This window comes from Ovis aries, chromosome 1 (assembly GCF_016772045.2).
Source record: "Ovis aries strain OAR_USU_Benz2616 breed Rambouillet chromosome 1, ARS-UI_Ramb_v3.0, whole genome shotgun sequence".
NCBI lineage: Eukaryota > Metazoa > Chordata > Mammalia > Artiodactyla > Bovidae > Ovis > Ovis aries.
The window spans coordinates 13,626,499-13,645,030 of NC_056054.1; the positions used below are offsets into that span (position 1 = coordinate 13,626,499).

Below are 18,532 nucleotides of genomic sequence, written 5' to 3' on the forward strand. Positions count from 1 at the left end.
GTTCACTGATTCCTAGAATGTCGACGTTCACCCTTGCCATCTCTTGTTTGACCACTTCCAATTTGCCTTGATTCGTGGACCTGACATTCCAGGTTCCTATGCAATATTGCTCTTTACAGCATCAGACCTTGCTTCTATCACCAGTCACATCCACATCTGGGTATTGTTTTTGCTTTGGCTCCATTCCTCCATTCTTTCTAGAGTTATTTCTCCACTGATCTCCAGTAGCATATTGGGCACCTACTGACCTGGGGAGTTCCTCTTTTAGTATCCTATCATTTTGTCTTTTCATACTGTTCATGGGGTTCTCACGGCAAGGATACTGAAGTGGTTTGCCATTCCCTTCTCCAGTGGACCACATTCTGTTAGGCCTCTCCACCATGACCCGCCTGTCTTGGGTTGCCCCGTGGGCATGGCTTAGTTTCATTGAGTTAGACAAGGCTGTGGTCCTAGTGTGATTAGATTGACTAGTTTTCTGTGAGTATGGTTTCAGTGTGCATTATAGGTTGTATGAATTATTGATATATCTTAGAAAAGCTATTTTAAAAGTTTGATAGTTTCTTAAAAGTTAAATATAACCCTATATGTCAATTATCCCTCTCCAAGGGCTTCCCTGGCAGCTCAGTGGTAGAGAGTCATCCTGCAATGCTGGAGACTTGCAGGAGACGCAGGTTCGATCCCTGGGTCAGGAAGATTCCCCTGGAAAAGGAAATGGCAACCTGCTCCAGTATTCTTGCCTGGGAAATTCCATGCAAGAAGCTTGGCGGGCTGCAGTCCACGGAGTGGCAGAGACGCGACAGAGCGACTGAACAGCAACGAAAACCTCGCTGAACAGAAAGATGAAAAAACCACACAGATCCTAGGGCCATGGTCTTGGAGATTCTGATTCAGTAGATCTGGGTGTGATCTGAATAATATTTTAGTTGTAACAGGTTCTTTAGGTGCTTCTGATTGTCAGTCAGATTGAGGGACCCAGGGCTGGAGTGCAGGCCAGTGGTCCTCAATTTTTATGAATCACCTGTGGACTTGTCCAAATGCAAATTCTGATTAGTAGGTCTGGTGTGGGGCCCCAGAATTCTGCATGTTAACACGATCTCAGTTGAGGCCAGTGCTGCTGACTCGGTGACCACACTTGGCCAGGAGAAAGGATAGGGACTCTAGACTTATGTTACATATGAAGGAATCCAGGAAAAAAAGCAAAGCAATGGAAGAAATAGGTGAAAGGGGCCAAAAGGTAAAAATAAAATATTACTGCTTCCCTCATTTAAAAATAAAAAGCAAAGCAAGAAAGACACTAGCAGGAAGAAACTTTCATAGATGGTATGTTGACGGCATAGAATGTGGTGATGGTTTTATGGGTGTATACTTTTCTCCAGATAGTTTGGAAAACTCAACAGTGGCCACAGGACTGGAAAAGGTCAGTTTTCATTCCAATCCCAAAGAAAGGCAATGCAAAAGAATGCTCAAACTACCCCACAACTGCATTCATCTCATATGCTAGTAAAGTAATGCTCAAAATTCTCCAAGCCAGACTTCAGCAATACGTGAACCGTGAACTCCCTGATGTTCAAGCTGGTTTTAGAAAAGGCAGAGGAACCAGAGATCAAATTACCAACATCCACTAGATCATGGAAAAAGCAAAAGAGTTCCAGAAAAACATCTATTTCTGCTTTATTGACTATGCCAAAGCCTTTGACTGTGTGGATCACAATAAACTGTGGAAAATTCTGAAAGGGATGGGAATACCAGACCACCTGAGCTGCCTCTTGAGAAACCTGTATGCAGGTCAGGAAGCAACAGTTAGAACTGGACATGGAACAACAGACTGGTTCCAAATAGGAAAAGGAGTGCGTCAAGGCTGTATATCGTCACCCTGCTTATTTAACTTCTATGCAGAGTACATCATGAGAAACGCTGGACTGGAAGAAACACAAGCTGGAATCAAGATTGCCGGGAGAAATATCAATACCCTCAGATATGCAGATGACACCACCCTTATGGCAGAAAGTGAAGAGGAGCTAAAAAGCCTCTTGATGAAAGTGAAAGAGGAGAGTGAAAAAGTTGCCTTAAAGCTCAACATTCAGAAAACGAAGATCATGGCATCTGGTCCCATCACTTCATGGGAAATAGATGGGGAAACAGTGGAAACAGTGTCAGACTTTATTTTGGGGGGCTCCAAAATCACTGCAGATGGTGCCATGAAATTAAAAGCCACTTACTCCTTGGAAGAAAAGTTATGACCAACCTAGATAGTATATTGAAAAGCAGAGACATTACTTTGCCGACTAAGGTCCTTCTAGTCAAGGTTATGGTTTTTCCAGTGGTCACGTATGGATGTGAGAGTTGGACTGTGAAGAAGGCTGAGCGCCAAAGAATTGATGCTTTTGAACTGTGGTGTTGGAGAAGACTCTTGAAGGTCCCTTGGACTGCAAGGAGATCCAACCAGTCCATTCTGAAGGAGATCAACCCTGGGATTTCTTTGGAAGGAATGATGCTAAAGCTGAAGCTCCAGTACTTTGGCCACTTCATGAGAAGAGTTGACTCATTGGAAAAGACTCTGATGCTGGGAGAGATTGGGGGCAGGAGGAGAAGGAGACGACCAAGGATGAGATGGCTGGATAGCATCACTGACTCGATGGACGTGAGTCTGAGTGAACTCCAGGAGATGGTGATGGACAGAGAGGCCTGGCGTGCTGCGATTCATGGGGTCACAGAGAGTCGGACACGACTGAGTGACTGAACTGAACTGAACTGAACTGATACATTAAATATGTACAAAATTTTGTATGTCAATTATACCTCAAAAGTGTTTTTTTAAAATGTTTTATGTTACATAAACATGTCTAACATCTTTATATATATTCTTCCCTGAAGAAAAAGGAGAAAAGAATAAAAAGCAGTGGGTCCAGATAGTGGAGGGTAATACAAAGCAATCTCAGACATTTCAGGGACTTTCTGGTCCAGTGGTTGAAAATCCACCTTCCAATGCAGGGGACCTGGGTTAACTGTCCCATGGCAACTAAAGCCCACCTGCCACAGTGAAGACCCAGCCCAGTTCCCCTTCCCCACCAACCCCCCCCCAAAAAAAATCTTGAATGTTTCAACTTTTTATCAGCCACTGTAAATGTTTTAGGAAGGATGTGTTTGAGGAAGGCGACCAGCAGCAGTGTGAAAGAGAGACCGATACAGCAAAGATATACCTGCCAAAAGGTATTGCAAAAATAGGCAGAGGATGTGAACAGGTTATTCACGTTCTCTCCTCTCTCTCTCTACACTGAAACTGGGGCACAGCTGATTCCACAGGTTGAAATTCAGCTGTGGGGGAAACAAGCATAGATACTGGAGCCAGGAAAAACGAGTGTGTGCAGGAACACACGGAGGAGGTGGAATAACAGCATGCACAAAGGCAGGGAGGAAGTAACTTGGGTGGCTGCGTCACTAGGCCTGGCCAGCCCATCTCTTCACCCTTTACCAAGGCTTCCCACTCTCCATCCCCACTGCTCTAGGAAGCAGGCACAGCTGTGATTGGTAAAGTTTTGAGCACTGCCATGGGTCAGATTGGGTCCTCCCCCTCCCCAAAATACGTTGAAGTCCTAACCCCCAGCACCGCAGAATGTGACCTTATTTGGAAAATTGTTACAGATGTGACTGGATAAGAGGAGGTCATATTGGCCTTGAAAACGAATACAGGCACCCCCTGCAATACAGGTATATTCACTTATAAATTACATATATCAACATATGTACCACTTCTTTAATGTTTTGTAAAATCACAAACATAGAATTTTAAAGGATGGGACTTACTGGTAATATGATATTTTTAAATTACTGTTACTTCATTAATGATACAAAAAATTATTATCAAGAAATAAAAAGACATGGGGGAAACTGAAAAGCATGTTACTAAGTGAGGCCAATCTGCAAAGGCTACCTAGTGTATGACTCCAACTATATGACATTCTGGAAAAGGAAGCAATGGAGACAGTAAAAAGATACCCTTTATAATACTATAATGGTGGATACGTGTCAGTATGCATTTGTCCAAAACCACAGAATGTACACCACCAGAGATGAACCCTAGTTTTAAAGGACTTGGGTGATTATGATGTCATCAGTGTAGGTGCATCAGTTGTAACAAATGTACCATTCTGTTGATAATGGAGGAGGCTATGCACGTGTTGGGGCAGGGGATGGATGGGAAACTTCAGTACTGTCCCTCTCAGTTTTGCCGTGAACCCAGAATTGCTCTAAAAATTAGTCTTAAAAAAAAAAACCTTTCAATGAGCAGTGTTATTAAGTAAGAGCTTCCCAGGTGGCGTTAGAACCGACCTGCCAAGGCGGGAGACACAAGAGACACAGGTTACATCCTTGGGTCGGGAAGATCCCCTGGAGGAGGGCTGGCAACCCACCCCAGTATTCTTGACTGAAGAATCCCATGGACAGAGGAGCCTGGTGGGCTACAGTCCATAAGGTCACAAAGAGTCAAACATGACTGAGGCAGCTTAGCATGCATGCACATTATTAAATAAGCATTATTATATTTTAAAACCCTGGTTAAATATCATGCCACAGAAATGCAAAGATTTTTTTTCGACTCAGCAAGTTTTACTTTAATGTTATGTTTGCTCATAAATGACTCTGGAAAAGCTGATATGCAAGAGACTAACACGCTGCGGTCTAAAGCAACGTCAAGGCCACTGAGAACGTCCTTCAGGAAAGAGACTGTACTCTAAATCTCCCTCACCTGGGGCAAGAGCAGAAGAAGGAGCTACTGGGACAGACAAATAAATACACACGGTCTTAGCTTTGCCACCAGGGCTGGCGGCCCAGGACCCCAAGGCACATGATCGAAAGTTGATTGCTTGGAACTTCCAAAGCCTCTCAAATGTTTGGGTCTTTGAGGGAAAGGCTGAGGTTTTGGGAGGGCTCATGTGCCAGCTGGAAGGGCCCTCAGCTAGCTCCCTCCTCCTGCTCCAGCCCCAGGAAGAGCCTAACTCTCTGCTGGCCAGGCCTGCTGGGCCCTGGGATGGGGGTAGACTTTCACCCCAGCAGCCCCTGCCAAAGGGACATTTTGGTTTTCTGCCATGCAGGGTCAGGTGCTGAGGCCTGGCGGTGGCCCTGAAGCAGAAATGAGACAAATGCACATGAAAAATGGTGATTGCCCAAGACACCCTTAGTTACACTGGCACAGGGTTGTGATTGCTGGGCCTTAGGAAGAGGGAGTGGGGGCCGTTGAGGCTCCTTGCCAGGGTGGAATGGCAGGTGGGAAGAGGAGGCAAGGGTCCCTAGGCAGGGGGTACGGGCTTAGCACCTGCAACTAGGGGCTACCAATACCTTCATATTTATTTCCAGAGTGCAGGATGCTTTCAGGAGGGCGGGCCGCATGGTGCTGGCAGCCTCTACCCAGTAGTGTGTGTGTTGGGGGCGAGAGTGGGGTGAGGAAGGGCAAGGGCCCAAGTGTCTGTGGTGAAGCGCAAACAGGCAAACAGGAATCTGCCCTAAAGGTGGCTGAAGCGGCCCACCTGTAACAGAGCCCTGCTCCCAAAGGCAAAGTGCCAGCCCAGCAGGGTGACCTCCCAGGCATGGGCAAACCAGGCTGAACCCAGCCATAGAAGGAGATGCGAGGGAAAGTGGTGGTAATGAACAGTGGTAGAAGTGGGTGCAGACAGGGCACAGTCAATGTGGGGTGGGCCCAGCGGCCAGCGCCCATCCATCAGAAGGCAAAGTAGCACTCCTTGGGATGGCCCACGTGGTCAAGGCAGGTACACTGGCTCGTGGGCAGGGGTTTGCGCATCTGTACCAGCAGGCTCCTCCTCCAGGGATGGAAGGTGGTAGGGATGGAAGCCCTGGCTGTAGTCCCGGGCTTCAGGGGCTCTGTCCACCATGTACCAGAGCTTGAAGCATGCAGAATGTTCATTCCTCCGTTTCTGCTACTCAGGCTGCAGCACGCTGTTCTTCTCAGTCTGGTTGGCAAACAGCAGGTGACACATGGTGTGATCCCTGGGGTCCTTCATGATGACATGGGTCACCTGCAGCACTGAGGTGGTGCCGGTCCCTGCAGCAGTCGTGCCCACAGACTTCAGCATCTTGAAGACAGGGTTGGGTTTCTTGTCCAGACAGATGGCAAACTTTGCTTTGCCCTGGTAGACCAGCAGCCCACTGGAGCCCCAGCACTCAAATGGTGTCTCCAGTCTTTGTGCTTTCCACGTACTGGGACATCTTTCCTCCAGAGGGAAACGTGGGATGGGTGTCTTTAAACCTTGATGACCAGGTCCATAAAGCCCTGGTCGTCATCACTGGAAACGGGCATGTAGGGCCAAAGGACCAGGTTCCTGTTGATTCAAGCAGAGAGGTAGATGTGCTGGCCAACGGGGAGGCCCAGCATGTGCTGGGGTGACGGCAGAGCAAAGCAGAACCGCCAGACATCCTGGCTGATGACCTCCTTGTTGATGAGCCACAGCGGGTACTTGATGTCCCGAGTGTGGAGCACGATGGCCGGGGTGGAGCGCTAAAACAGCTTCCCGAGGAGGCTGCACAGGAGCCAGACTGGGGAGAGGACCCTGTGGCCCAGTGTGCCCAGCTGGGCCCCTATATCGGCACCCCTCTGCACTCACTCCACAGCTGCCGCCACCAAGACCCACGAAGATGTACTTTTAAGGTCAGTTATTTTCCATAGAAATTTTTTTCTTAGTCACTTAAAATATGAAATTAAAAAGTGATGTTCAGTTTCAACTGGAAGAATTGCATCATTGTCTGTGCGTGCGTGTGTGTATGTGCATATGTGTGTGTGCGTGCACGTGTGTGTGTGCATATGCGTGTGCGCGTGTGCGTGTGCATGCACTCAGGTCTCTTCAGCTACACCTGACTGTGAGGCTATGGACTGTAGCCCGCCAGGCTCTTCAATCCATTGAATTCTCCAGACAAAAACACTGGAGTGGGTTGCCATTTCCTCTCCCAGGGGATCTTCCCCACTCGGGGATGGAACCCGTGTCTCCTGTGTCTCCTGCATTGCAGGCAGATTCTTTACCCTCTGAGCCACTGGGGAAGCCCCGTCATTGTCTAAGCTTATTCCAATTATCCAAAAAATTTGTCGTAATATGGCTGTTGATTCCTACCTTCCCTAACGTCAGTCAGTTGTTCTTGCAAAGTAATCAGGAAGTGTTACAATCAGTTAAGTTTAAAATTTACTAAAACTCCCCGCTGAGAAATTTTAAATCAGATGAGAAAAGTGTTTGCTGGCTTTTTTAAGTGTGAACTTAAAAGAGTTACTTCATCTTCTTCAGCAGCAAAAATCACATAATGATGGAATGATTTCCAATAACCAGTTTTCAAAATGCCCTTTTCAAAGCATGAGTGTTTTTGGAAAAGCAGTTACATTCTCACTTCTTAAGAGAAAAATACTACTGTGTCTTCAAAGGGACATATATTGTGTCTGTTTTTCAACACCTATAAGTAGCTTACCAGTGAGAGCCTTTTGTTATCACAGAAAAAAAAAAAAAAAAAAACCAGACACCCAACTGTTTTTAAAAGAAAAATACATAAACTAATCAGTAAATGAGCAAAAAATGAGAAGAATCCCTCTCTCTCATTTCAGGACTTACAGCTACAGTGGTACTGACTGTGTGGTATTGGTAGAGAGATAGACACATTGATCAATGAAACAAAAAGGAAAACCCAGAAATAGTTTCATGAAACTACAACCACCTGATTTTTGACGAGATGTAAAAGCAACTCAGTGAAGGAAGAATGGTCCATTCAGCAGTTTATTCTGATAGTCACAGACAAACAGAAAATCTGAACCTCATGCTTTAACTAACCAACTCAAATAAATCACATATTTACATGTAAAGTGCAAAACATAACTTTAGAAGATAACATAGAGAATAAGTTCAAGACTTAGGGCTCAGTGAAGAGTTCTTAGACATGACACCAAAAGCATGGCTCGTAAAAGGAAAACCCTGATAAACTAGACCTCATCAAAACTAAAACCTTTAGCTCTGTGAAAGACTCTGCTAAGACAATGAAAACATAAGCTACAGACTGAGAGAATATCTGTAAACTACATATTCTATAAAGGACTAGGTCTGGGATATATAAAGTCTCAAAATTTAACAGTTAGAAAAGTCTAATTAGATAAGTGGGCAGAATTCATGAACAGAGATTTCACTGAAGAGGATACATAAATGGCAAATAAGCACATGAAGAGATGTTTAACATCGTTAGCCCATTAGGGAAATGCAAGTTAAGACCATGATGAGATCACACACATGTGAGCACAGCTACAGTTAAAAACAGTGGCCTTCCCCGGTGGTCCAGTGGTTAAGACTCTACCTGCCAACTTCAGGGACACAGGTTCGATCCCTGGTCCAGGGAGATCGCACATGCTGCGGGGCAGCTAAGCCCATGCGCCACAACTCCTGAAGCCTGTGTGCCTAGAGCCCGTGCTCTACAGCAAGAAACGCCACCGAAATGAGAAGCGCGCACACCACAGCCAGAGAGTAGCCTCCACTCGCCACAACCAGAGGAAGCCCGAGTTCAGCAACAAAGACCCAGCTCAGCCAAAAATAAATGTTTTTAGAAATAGTGACAACACCGAATGCTGGCGAGGATGTGGAAAACTGAATTGTTTGCACAGTACTGGGAGGAAAGTGAAATGGAACAGCCATTCTGGAAAACATTTTGGCTGGTTCTTAACAAAACTAAATATGCAACTACCATACAACTCAACCAACTTGCTCTTGGGCATTTATCCTAGAGAAATGAGAACTCAAGTTCACCAGACTATACTTATGTTTTTAAAAACCTGTACACAAGTGCTTACTGGAACTTTATTTGTAATAAAACTGGAAACAATACAGATATCCTCCAGTAAGTGAATGATTAAACTAGTGATAGTATACCATCCGTACCATCGAATACTACCCAGCAATATAAATGAATAAACTGTTGATAAAGGCAACAACCTACATGACTCTCCAGAGACTTATGCTGAGTGAAGAAAGCTCATCCTAAATGGCTGTACTCTGTATTATTCCATTTATATAACATTCTTGAAATGAGAAAATTATAGAAATAGAGAACAGATTAATGGAGTTGCCAGGGGGGTAGAAGAAAAGGGGGTATGGCTATAAAAATGAAACTGTGAGGAATCTTTGTGATGTTGGAAATGTTTTGTACTTTGACTGTATCAGTGTGGATATCCTGATTAGGATACTGTACTGTGGTTTTGTCAGCTGTTACCATTGGGGGTAACTAGTTACAGGGTATGTGAGACCTATAGGTATTTATTTCTTAGAGTGTGAATTTGTAATTATCTCAAAGTAAAAAGTTTAATTTTTAAAATTTCTAATAAATGGATAGATAGGGGTTCTAATATTTCCTGCCCACACCCTAATGAATTTTTGGCATACCCAATTTGAGAGATCATTGGCATATGCTGCTAGTCCCAGGATGCTAGTCCCTACCCAGTCTTTGGGTCCCTTTAGCTATTCTCAATGTTCTCTTGAAGTTATCTTTCTTAAATGCAAATTTGATCACGTTATTTCCCAAAATCATTAGTCTTGGGACATAAGGATCTTCTGGCTTTAGTCCTTTACCCAGTACCTGGACACCAAACTACTCACAGTTTCCAATCGCGTAGAACTCGTACCTGAGAATGGGCACAAAGACCTCTCGATATGCTTATCTCTAGTTAACTTATTTCTAAACTTACCAGGTGCCCTAGCACATATTAGAATGCAGTAAATCCTGATGTAAAAGTGTATTACCTTTGCTTATTACCTCCTAAGAGTCCAGAGATGTTGATTCTGTGTTATATTCGGAACACTGACCTGCTATCACTCCTGCCAGGTACACCAACCCCACTCGGAGGCCTTTGTGGACCATTTCCAAGGGGATGCCCAGACTGAGCTGCATAATAAGATTCCCCAGGATGTGCTGAACTCTGCAGAGACAAACACCATTGTCAAACATTATGACTAGCCCAGGCAGTTATTTCCTTGGGAGGTTAACAGGAGGCATTGATATGTTGTTTCTAGTTAAGAACATGCTTAATGTGAATTCCATTTTCTAATTTTGTTAGGTGACTTTTTTTTTTTTTTTTGTTAGGTGACTTTTTAAAGAGATAAAATCTTGAGCTTCAGTATGTGAAGCAGATAAAAGGACATTTTTGAAATATACATTTACTTTATAAGTTTTGTTTTACAGTAATTGCTGATAATGTCAAACAGAGCAGTGAGGAAGCTTTAAGGAATGGAATATAAGCTTGCAATTATGGGTTTAGCTGACAGTTGCCATCACATGTCAGCCTTAACACTTGATTTTGTTTTAGTCACACAGTAATGCTGAGAGAATGCTAATTCACTCATATTGAGTTGAAATTTCAGTAGGTTTTTAAACATCTCTTGCAAGCTCAGGGTAGTCTTTAATAAAACAGATGGTGGGACTTCCCTGGTGACCCAGTGGCTAAGATTGCACTCACTCCTAATGCAGGAGGCCTGGATTTGATCCGTGGTCAGGAAACCAGATCCCACATGCCACAGCTAAGACCTGGCACAGCCGAAGAAATAAATAAAACAGATATGGCAAGAGAAACCTCATTCCCAGTTCTGTATTTAAAAGGTTTTAAATTTACCAGAATGGAAAAAAAAAAAAAATGTTTACCTAGTAACACTAGCTAAACTTGGTTTCTCTCATATAAATATACTATAATTTGGTATATAACATTGTTGAATACAAATGCTTTTAAAGTGAAATTGACATTATTTTGCTTGTCAAACCCCACAAGCATCTATGGAAACTCTCTGAATGTCATTTGGCAAATTTCCTTGTAACAGTAATCCTTGATTTAGTTGCTATGTAGCAAAATGCTTTAGTTTTTTTAAGTGGGTATGGTGAATCAGAATTCTGAGTGAGGTCATAAAAGGCTATTAGCATTGAAGAGACTGTAACCAAAACTAAAAGGCAGGCACCTATTGCTTGTATTATTCTAAATAAACTATTTTACACCCATCAAAATGTTGATGAATTACGTTTTTAACTTTGGCAGAGGTGGGGAGGAAGGCACTGGCAATTCACATTTTAAAGGAAACATTTAACAACACCACACAACTTGGGGGACACAATTCTGGTTTGGTGATACTTTGGTCTCTTCTCACCGATGAAAGTGAAGTCACTCAGTCCTGTCCGACTCTTTGTGACCCCATAAGACTGTAGCCTACCAAGCTCCTCTGTCCATGGGATTTTCCAGGCAATAGTACTGGAGTGGATTGCCATTTCCTTCTCCAGGGGATCTTCCCAACCCAGGACTCAAACCCAGGTCTCCCACATTGTAGACAGACGCTTTACCGTCTGAGCCACCAGGGATATTGGTATTCCTACGTAAATACCAATATTAGGCAGTTACAATACAAAGTACACTGGACTTGGAGTTAGCACTAATGGGTTGAGATCCTCACTCTACAAGTGACTACTTCCCGTAAGCCTCACACAAAACAGCAGGAGCAGTGCTTGCCTCCTAGGGTTGCCAGGAGCATCAAACAAGATTATGGATATAAAAGTGCCTGATCAATAATAAGGGCTTCCCTGGTGGCTCAGAGGTTAAAGTGTCTGCCTGCAGTGCAGGAGACCAGGGTTCAATCCCTGGGTCGGGAAGATCCCCTGGAGAAGGAAATGCCAACCTGCTCCGGTATTCTTGCCTGGAGAATCCCAGGGATGGAGGAGCCTGGTGGGCTACAGTCCACAGGGTCGCGCCACCTATAGCACAGGGAACTGTGCTCAATATTCTGTAACAACCTCACTGGGAAAAGAATTTGAAAAAGAACAGATACATGTACATGTATAACTGAATCACTCTGTTGTACACCTGAAACTAACAGCATTGTTAATCAACTGTGAAAGTGAAAGTGAAGTCACTCAGTCATGTCCGACTCTTTGCGACCCCATGGACTGTAGCCTACCAGGCTTCTCCATCCGTGGGATTCTCCAGGCAAGAGTACTGGAGTGGGTTGCCATTTCCTTCTCCAGGAGATCTTCCTAACCCAGGGATCAAACCTGGGTCTCCCGCATTGCGGGCAGATGCTTTACCATCTGAGCCACCAGGGAAGACTCATAGTCCCATATAAAATAAAAAGTTAATAAAGTACCAAACAAATGTTCAGGGCTATGGTTACTTACAGTCACCTCTGACATCAGTGACTCAACTGTCATTGCTTACCCAGCATGAACCAGCATGTACGAGATAAATCTCCAGGCTTCCTCCCGCTTCTCAGGACGGTAGATAAAGGGACTCTTCAAGATGCCTGTGTCCAAGGTGATCCACTGTTTCTGAGGCTTCCATACAGCATAGTAAATAAATACCGCCAGCTGACAGGGAGGGGCAGACACTAAAGTTAACTATACCTGCTGCAGAAAGCAGCCCCATTAAAGCCCACGGGCACTACCTCTGTTTGAAAGAATTTGCTCTTAAGATTACCGCTCCACAGCATGTGCTCAGATGGCAGAATTCAGTTCCCTGCTGTATATCTGACCGTGTAACTGTAGGCGTCTCCTGCTTCTTCCAGCAGTTAGGAGCAGCCCTAGACCAAACTTCAAAGAAGAGTCCCTCTTGAACCCACTTTCCCCTCCTGTGCCTTCCACTTCCCACCTTCACCACTTGATCACTCATCTGCAACTTAATCACTCATCTGCAACTTAATCACTCATCTGCAACTTAATAGGAAATGAGGCCACCACTGGCTTCTGAAAAACAGAGGAGGCAAAGGGGAAAATAGTGACTTTACAGTGGGAAAACCTGGCAAACAGGACCGGAACCAAGTGACGAAGGCCCACGTCACAGGGATGGCACGTGGATGCGCCCCATTCCCGAACGTGATGTGATGAGAAGGGCCCTTCACTCCTGTGGTCTTCCTCCCCCAAAACCACAACTCCAGTCTAACCATGAGAAAAAGTATCGGACAAACCCAGACAGAGGGACACTGCATAGGATACCTGGCCAGTACTCCTCAAGACTATCAAAACCGCGGAAAGCAAAGGCTGAGAGAGGGTCAGAGGTCAGAGAGGAGTGGGGAGATGTGACGAGTAAACACAGTGCGACACCCCGGGTTCGAGGTCACCGATGGAAAAACGGGCAAGATTCAAATTAAGCCTGGAGTTTAGCTAATACTGGTATCTCAATATGAGTTTCCTAGTTTTGACAAGTGTAAAACTATGGAAATGTAAGATATTAACATTGGGAGAAACTGGGTAAGGGGCATAAGGAACTCTCTTACTATCTCTGTAACTTTTCTATAAAGCTAAAATTACTCCAAAATAAAAAATTTGCTTAAAAAACATTTTTGGCAGCACCACTCAGTCTGCAGGATCTTAGTTTCTTGACCAGGGATTGAACCCAGGCCCCTGCAGTAAAAGTATCGGATTCTAACCTCGGAACTGCCAGGGAATTCCCCCTTTCCTTTTTTTAATGTACAGTCTGTCACATCCAGCAAAATACTGAGTAGAAATGGTGATGGTGGGCCTTCTTGTCATTTCTGATTCTAAAGGAAAAAATGATTTTAACATTTCACTGTTTGTACTATTAACCCCCTAAGATGGTCCTCAAGGGTCCCCACCACTTAATATTCACACCCTTGAACAGTTTCCTCCTTCAATGAATTAGGGCTGGTTTCTCTGTCTTCCCCAATCAAAGCTGCACTGACCAAAGCTTCTTTCAGGAACGCCACATTTTGACCTTATCTTTATATAAGCCGTAAGAGGCCAGGTCCCTATGATAGTTAAATTTATGTGTCAACGTAACTAGACCACAGTATTTGGTCAAATATCATTCTACATGTGTCTGTGAATAAAGCAGACTACCCTCTGTAATGCAGGTGAGCTCCTATCAGTTGAAGGCTTAATAGAACAAACATTCCTTGAGGAAGAAGGAATTGTGCCAACAAATGGCCTTTGAACTTCAATTTATCCCCAGGTTGCTAGTCTGCTGGCCCACCCTGTAGATTTTAAATTTGCCAAGCCTCTGCAATTACATAAACCAACTCCTTAAATCAATCTCTCTCTCTCTTCGTATATGTGTATAGATAGATGATAGATAGTGTGTGTGTGTGTACATCCTATTGACGCTGCTTCTTTAAAGAACCCTGACTAATACAGTCCTTGATAAGAAAGTTGAGGCATCGGTGGGAACTAAGAGAATAACAGCAGCAACTTTCTCATACTCTTAAGTCGGGGCTTCCCTTGTGGCTCAGAGAGTAAAAGAAATCCACCTGCAATGCAGGAGACCTGAGTTCAATCTCTGGATCAGGAAGATCCCCTAAAGAAGGGAATGGCAACCCACTCCAGTATTCTTGCCTGGAGAATTCCACGGAGAGAGGAGCCTGGAGGGCTACAGATCACAGGGTCACAAAGAGTCGGACATGACTGAGTGACTAACACACACAGTGCCCCTAAGTCACATCCCACAGGCGGCCATACTCTGTCAATTCCTTTATGAGGCATCATGGTGTGGGAGAAAAAGCTGGGTGAGATAAGGCTCAGGAGAAGCCCGGTCCTGGTCAAATAACTAAGTATGCGGCCTTGGGCAAGTCACCCCACTCTTTTCCGGAAAACAAAACAGCTGACAGGACCAGAGTCTGATACTCACTACATGCTGCCCAGAGCCGACATCACTAGAAGATCCCAATCCCATTTTTTCCTACTGAAATCTGGAGGCAACCTATAGCTCTTTTAAACACAGAGCTCCTGATAGACCTTACCAATCAATCAAAGCTGGTTCATGAGATCAAACCAATTGGAAACCCAGAGATTATTTGATCTCTAAAGCCCCCACCAACTAAAATGAAATGAAGCCACTGCGATTGTGGTCACTGCTGGGCAGAGGAGTTGTTTGAAAAATAAAACTCAACCCTTGACTGCAAGTCCTGGGAAGGCAGAAGGAGCCTGGGAGGGGGCTCTGAAGAGGACAAAGTCGGGCTCTGTGTGCGCTGTGCTTGCCGCCCCAGGCTCTCTTCATGTGTTCCCCAGTCTTCCCTCCAGGTGTGAGCTGAAGCCCCAGTGTATCTGCAGCCCCCCAGGAGTCCTTGCGCCAGTGCCCACCACCCGGCACGTTTACCTCGGCGATGCTGACGCAGATGATGAACACGGGGGGCGGGAGGCAGTTAGCTCTTTCCAGGTATGTTCTTCGCACCGGTTCAGGAAGCATCCATTTTGAGACAATCCTGTGGACCTTTCTAGGCTTGAAGGGGTCTTTATCTGCCCTGCCCTCTCTCATTTTCTCCTCTTCCAGCTCTTCTTTCATCTCTCTATCCATATTCAGAGTCACATCCTCCTCTATCTCCAAATCATGAGCAGCAGCCATTGTCCTGGGTCCTCCTCCACCTGAAAGGAACAAGACTGTCAGGGGGAAACAGATGACCCTATAGTCTTCGGGCCATAGCTCTTTCCTGGGCTCTCTGGCCATTGGTTTCCAGTGCCTTCCCAGTGAGTCAGTAGAAGGTGGCTGCAGATCTGTTGCCCAAACACACGCAATATCCATACCCTCACCATCCGGATATAATTGTGAAAAAGTACTAAGTTCTCCCCAGCTGCGGAAGAGGACTCCCCAGAAGTCACTTATGGAATTGTCACCACCCAAAGGGTGGACTGGAGCTTTGGGGTGGCAGCTCTACCTCATACACCCTTTCCTTGCCCTCTGCCACTGACTCCCAAGGCAATTATTAGTGTTTAAGAGATAGCTTTGCCATGAGGTGATACATCTCAGAGTCTAAGCCACACACACGCGTAACTGAATTCAGTTTTGACTAGCTTAAGTAAGTAGTCTCCTCTCAACTCAGTTTCATCTTGCTTCTACTCCCAAGCCAAACACAGGTCTCTGGTTTCTGATTCCGAATCAAAAATTATTTAATGAGCATCGACTATGTATCCGGTACTATGCTGAGAGGTACTATGTATCAGGCACCCATTTTAGTTTAAAAAATTCCCCTCCCCTCATAAAAGATTTAAAACCACATCTTCTCTTTTTAAATTATCAGTGTCCTTTCCAACATGCCACCGCTGCATTCTGTGGCACAGGAGTTAAGTCGGCCATTGCTTACTGGCCCTCCAGGTGCAGCACCGCCACTCTCGCTAAAACACATCTTCCCAACAACTCGTTGACATTTGACACTCTTGGCTGAGTTCCTACTAATTTCTACACCCAGTATCCCCTTGAACTCAATCCTCAATATCTAGACACTCAAGCATTTATTCAACAGATACCTGCTGAACACCTACTATGTATCAGGTGACCAATCCTATCCCAAAGTGTTTACAATGTCATGGAGGAGGCTGAGGTCAATAAAGATCACACAAATAATTGTATAATTACAGCTGTGCTAAGAGACACCAAGCAGACGCATAAGTTACTGAGGCAGCGTGTCGGTAACTGAGGCCTGAACTACGTACTCCCTTCTCTCCATGTGTCTGGTGCGATCTGTACAGTCTTTCTCCTTTTGGCTTAGTTCTGTTATATTTTGCTTCTGGTTGAACTATTTAATCAAATATTTTCATAATCAAAAAAATGGGTGCTGCTGCTTCTTAGTCGCTTCAGTCATGTCCAACTCTGTGCAACCCTATGGATTGCAGCCTGCCAGGATTCTCCAGGCAAGCGTACTAGAGTGGGTTGCTGTGACCTCCTCCAGGGGAGCTTCCCAACCCAGGGATTGAACTCGGGTCTCCTGCATTGCAGGCAGATTCTTTACCACTGAGCCACCAGGGGAGCCCCTGGCAGGGATGGGGGAGGCTCAAATACATTAAAGGAAAAAAATAGTGTTGCCAGACACTGCACAGAGTACAATCCCTTTCTGAAAAGAGTAATGTATTGATACACAGGGAAAACATCTGGAGAATTAACCATGATTATATTTGTATGATGGGATTTCACTAGATTTTTCCCCTTTGTGCAGGAGTGGGTCTACATTTTGTGTATGCTGAAGCTTAAACAATATGGGGGGGGGGGTGCTCTTTGGAAAAAATAACATTAAATTAAAATTATAAAATAGAAAAACTCTAAAAGTACTTAGAGTGCTTTAGAAGAAGCCTGTGTAAGTAGAAATCTGAAGCTTAAGCTTTGTTAGTATCACAGATAACCCAGCCAAAACAATCTTAAAAAAGAAGAACAAAACAGGAGGCACCACATTCTCTGATTCAAACTATAATTTAAAAAACTACAGTAATCAAAACAGTATGGTACTGGCACAAAAACAGATACAGATCAAAGGAACTGAATAGAGAGGCCAGAAGTGAACTCACACCTATACGGGCAGTTAACCTAAGGAAGCAAGAATATACAATGGGGAAAAGATGGCATCATACCACATACAAAAATAAACTCAAAATGGATTAAAGACTAAAATGTAGAACCTGAAGCCATAAAACTTCTAGGAGAAAACACAGGCAGTCTGCTCTTTGACATCGGTCTTAGCGATATTTTTTCTGGATATGTCTCCTCAGGAAAGGGAAACAAAAGCAAAAATAAACAAATGGGACTATATCATACTAAAAAGCTTTTGCACAGCAAAGAAAACTACCAACAAAAGGAAAAGGCTGCCTACTGAGTGGGAGGAGATATTTGCAAATGATAGATCTGACAAGGAGTTAATATCCAAAATATACAAAGAACTCATAATATAACCCAACATAAAAAACAAACAACCCAATGAAAAAATGGGCAGGGGACCTGAATAGATACTCTTCCTACAAAGAAGACATACAGACGGCCAACAGACACATGAAAAGATGCACATCACTAATCATCAGGGAAACACAATCAGAATCACCATGAGGGGAATTTCCTGGCATCTCAGTGGTTAGGACTCCACATTTTTCACTGCTGTGGCCCAGGTTCAGTCCCTGGTCAGGAAAATAGACCCAACAGTCATGCAGTGCAGCCAAAAACCACAATGAGAATCACTTCACACCTGACACCATGGCTTTTATCAAGAACAACATAACAAGTGCTGGCCAGGGTGCTGAGAAGAGAGAGCCTTCGTGCACTGTTGGTAGAAGTGTACTTTGCTACAGCCACTATGCAAATAGTACAGGGAGGTGGTTTAGTCGCTAAGTTGGGTCCAACTCTTGAGACCCTGTGGACTGTAGCCTGCCAGGCTCCTTGGTCCACAGAATTTCCCAGGCAAGAATACTGGAGTAGGTTGCTGTTTCCTTCTCCAGGGGATCTTCCTGACCCAGGGATCAAATCAGAGTCTCCATGGAAAACAGTATATGGATTCCTCAAAGAAAAGCAGAATTACCATTAGATCCAGAAATTCCATTTCTAGGCACTTATCCAAAGAAAATTAAAATGTACCTCTATGTTAAATGCTAAATGATTTACAGTAGCTAAGATATGGAAGCAATCTAAGTGCCCATCAATAGATGAATGGATAAAGGTATGTGGTATGCACACACACGCACACACACACAGAGGAATATTTCTCAGCCATGAAAAAGAATAAAATCTTGCTATGCAACAACACGGATGGAATGAAAGGGTAGTATGCTAAGA

At 44.4% G+C, this 18,532-nt stretch overlaps 1 protein-coding gene and 1 pseudogene across 1 annotated transcript in view; both read right to left on the reverse strand.

Annotated features, from left to right (window-relative positions):
* RHBDL2 (rhomboid like 2) overlaps positions 1-18,532 on the reverse strand; it is a 60,849-nt gene that overhangs the window by 19,458 nt on the left and 22,859 nt on the right. Inside the window, exons 2-4 of the mRNA XM_004001823.5 lie at positions 15,104-15,369; positions 12,215-12,363; positions 9,831-9,943 (exon numbers count right to left, since the gene is read on the reverse strand). Of these exons, the coding sequence (XP_004001872.3) occupies positions 9,831-9,943; positions 12,215-12,363; positions 15,104-15,349 (508 nt within the window). The 5' untranslated portion in view covers positions 15,350-15,369. The remainder of the gene's footprint in view (positions 1-9,830; positions 9,944-12,214; positions 12,364-15,103; positions 15,370-18,532) is intronic.
* Positions 5,631-9,555, reverse strand: LOC105605139 (NADH-cytochrome b5 reductase 3-like; annotated as a pseudogene).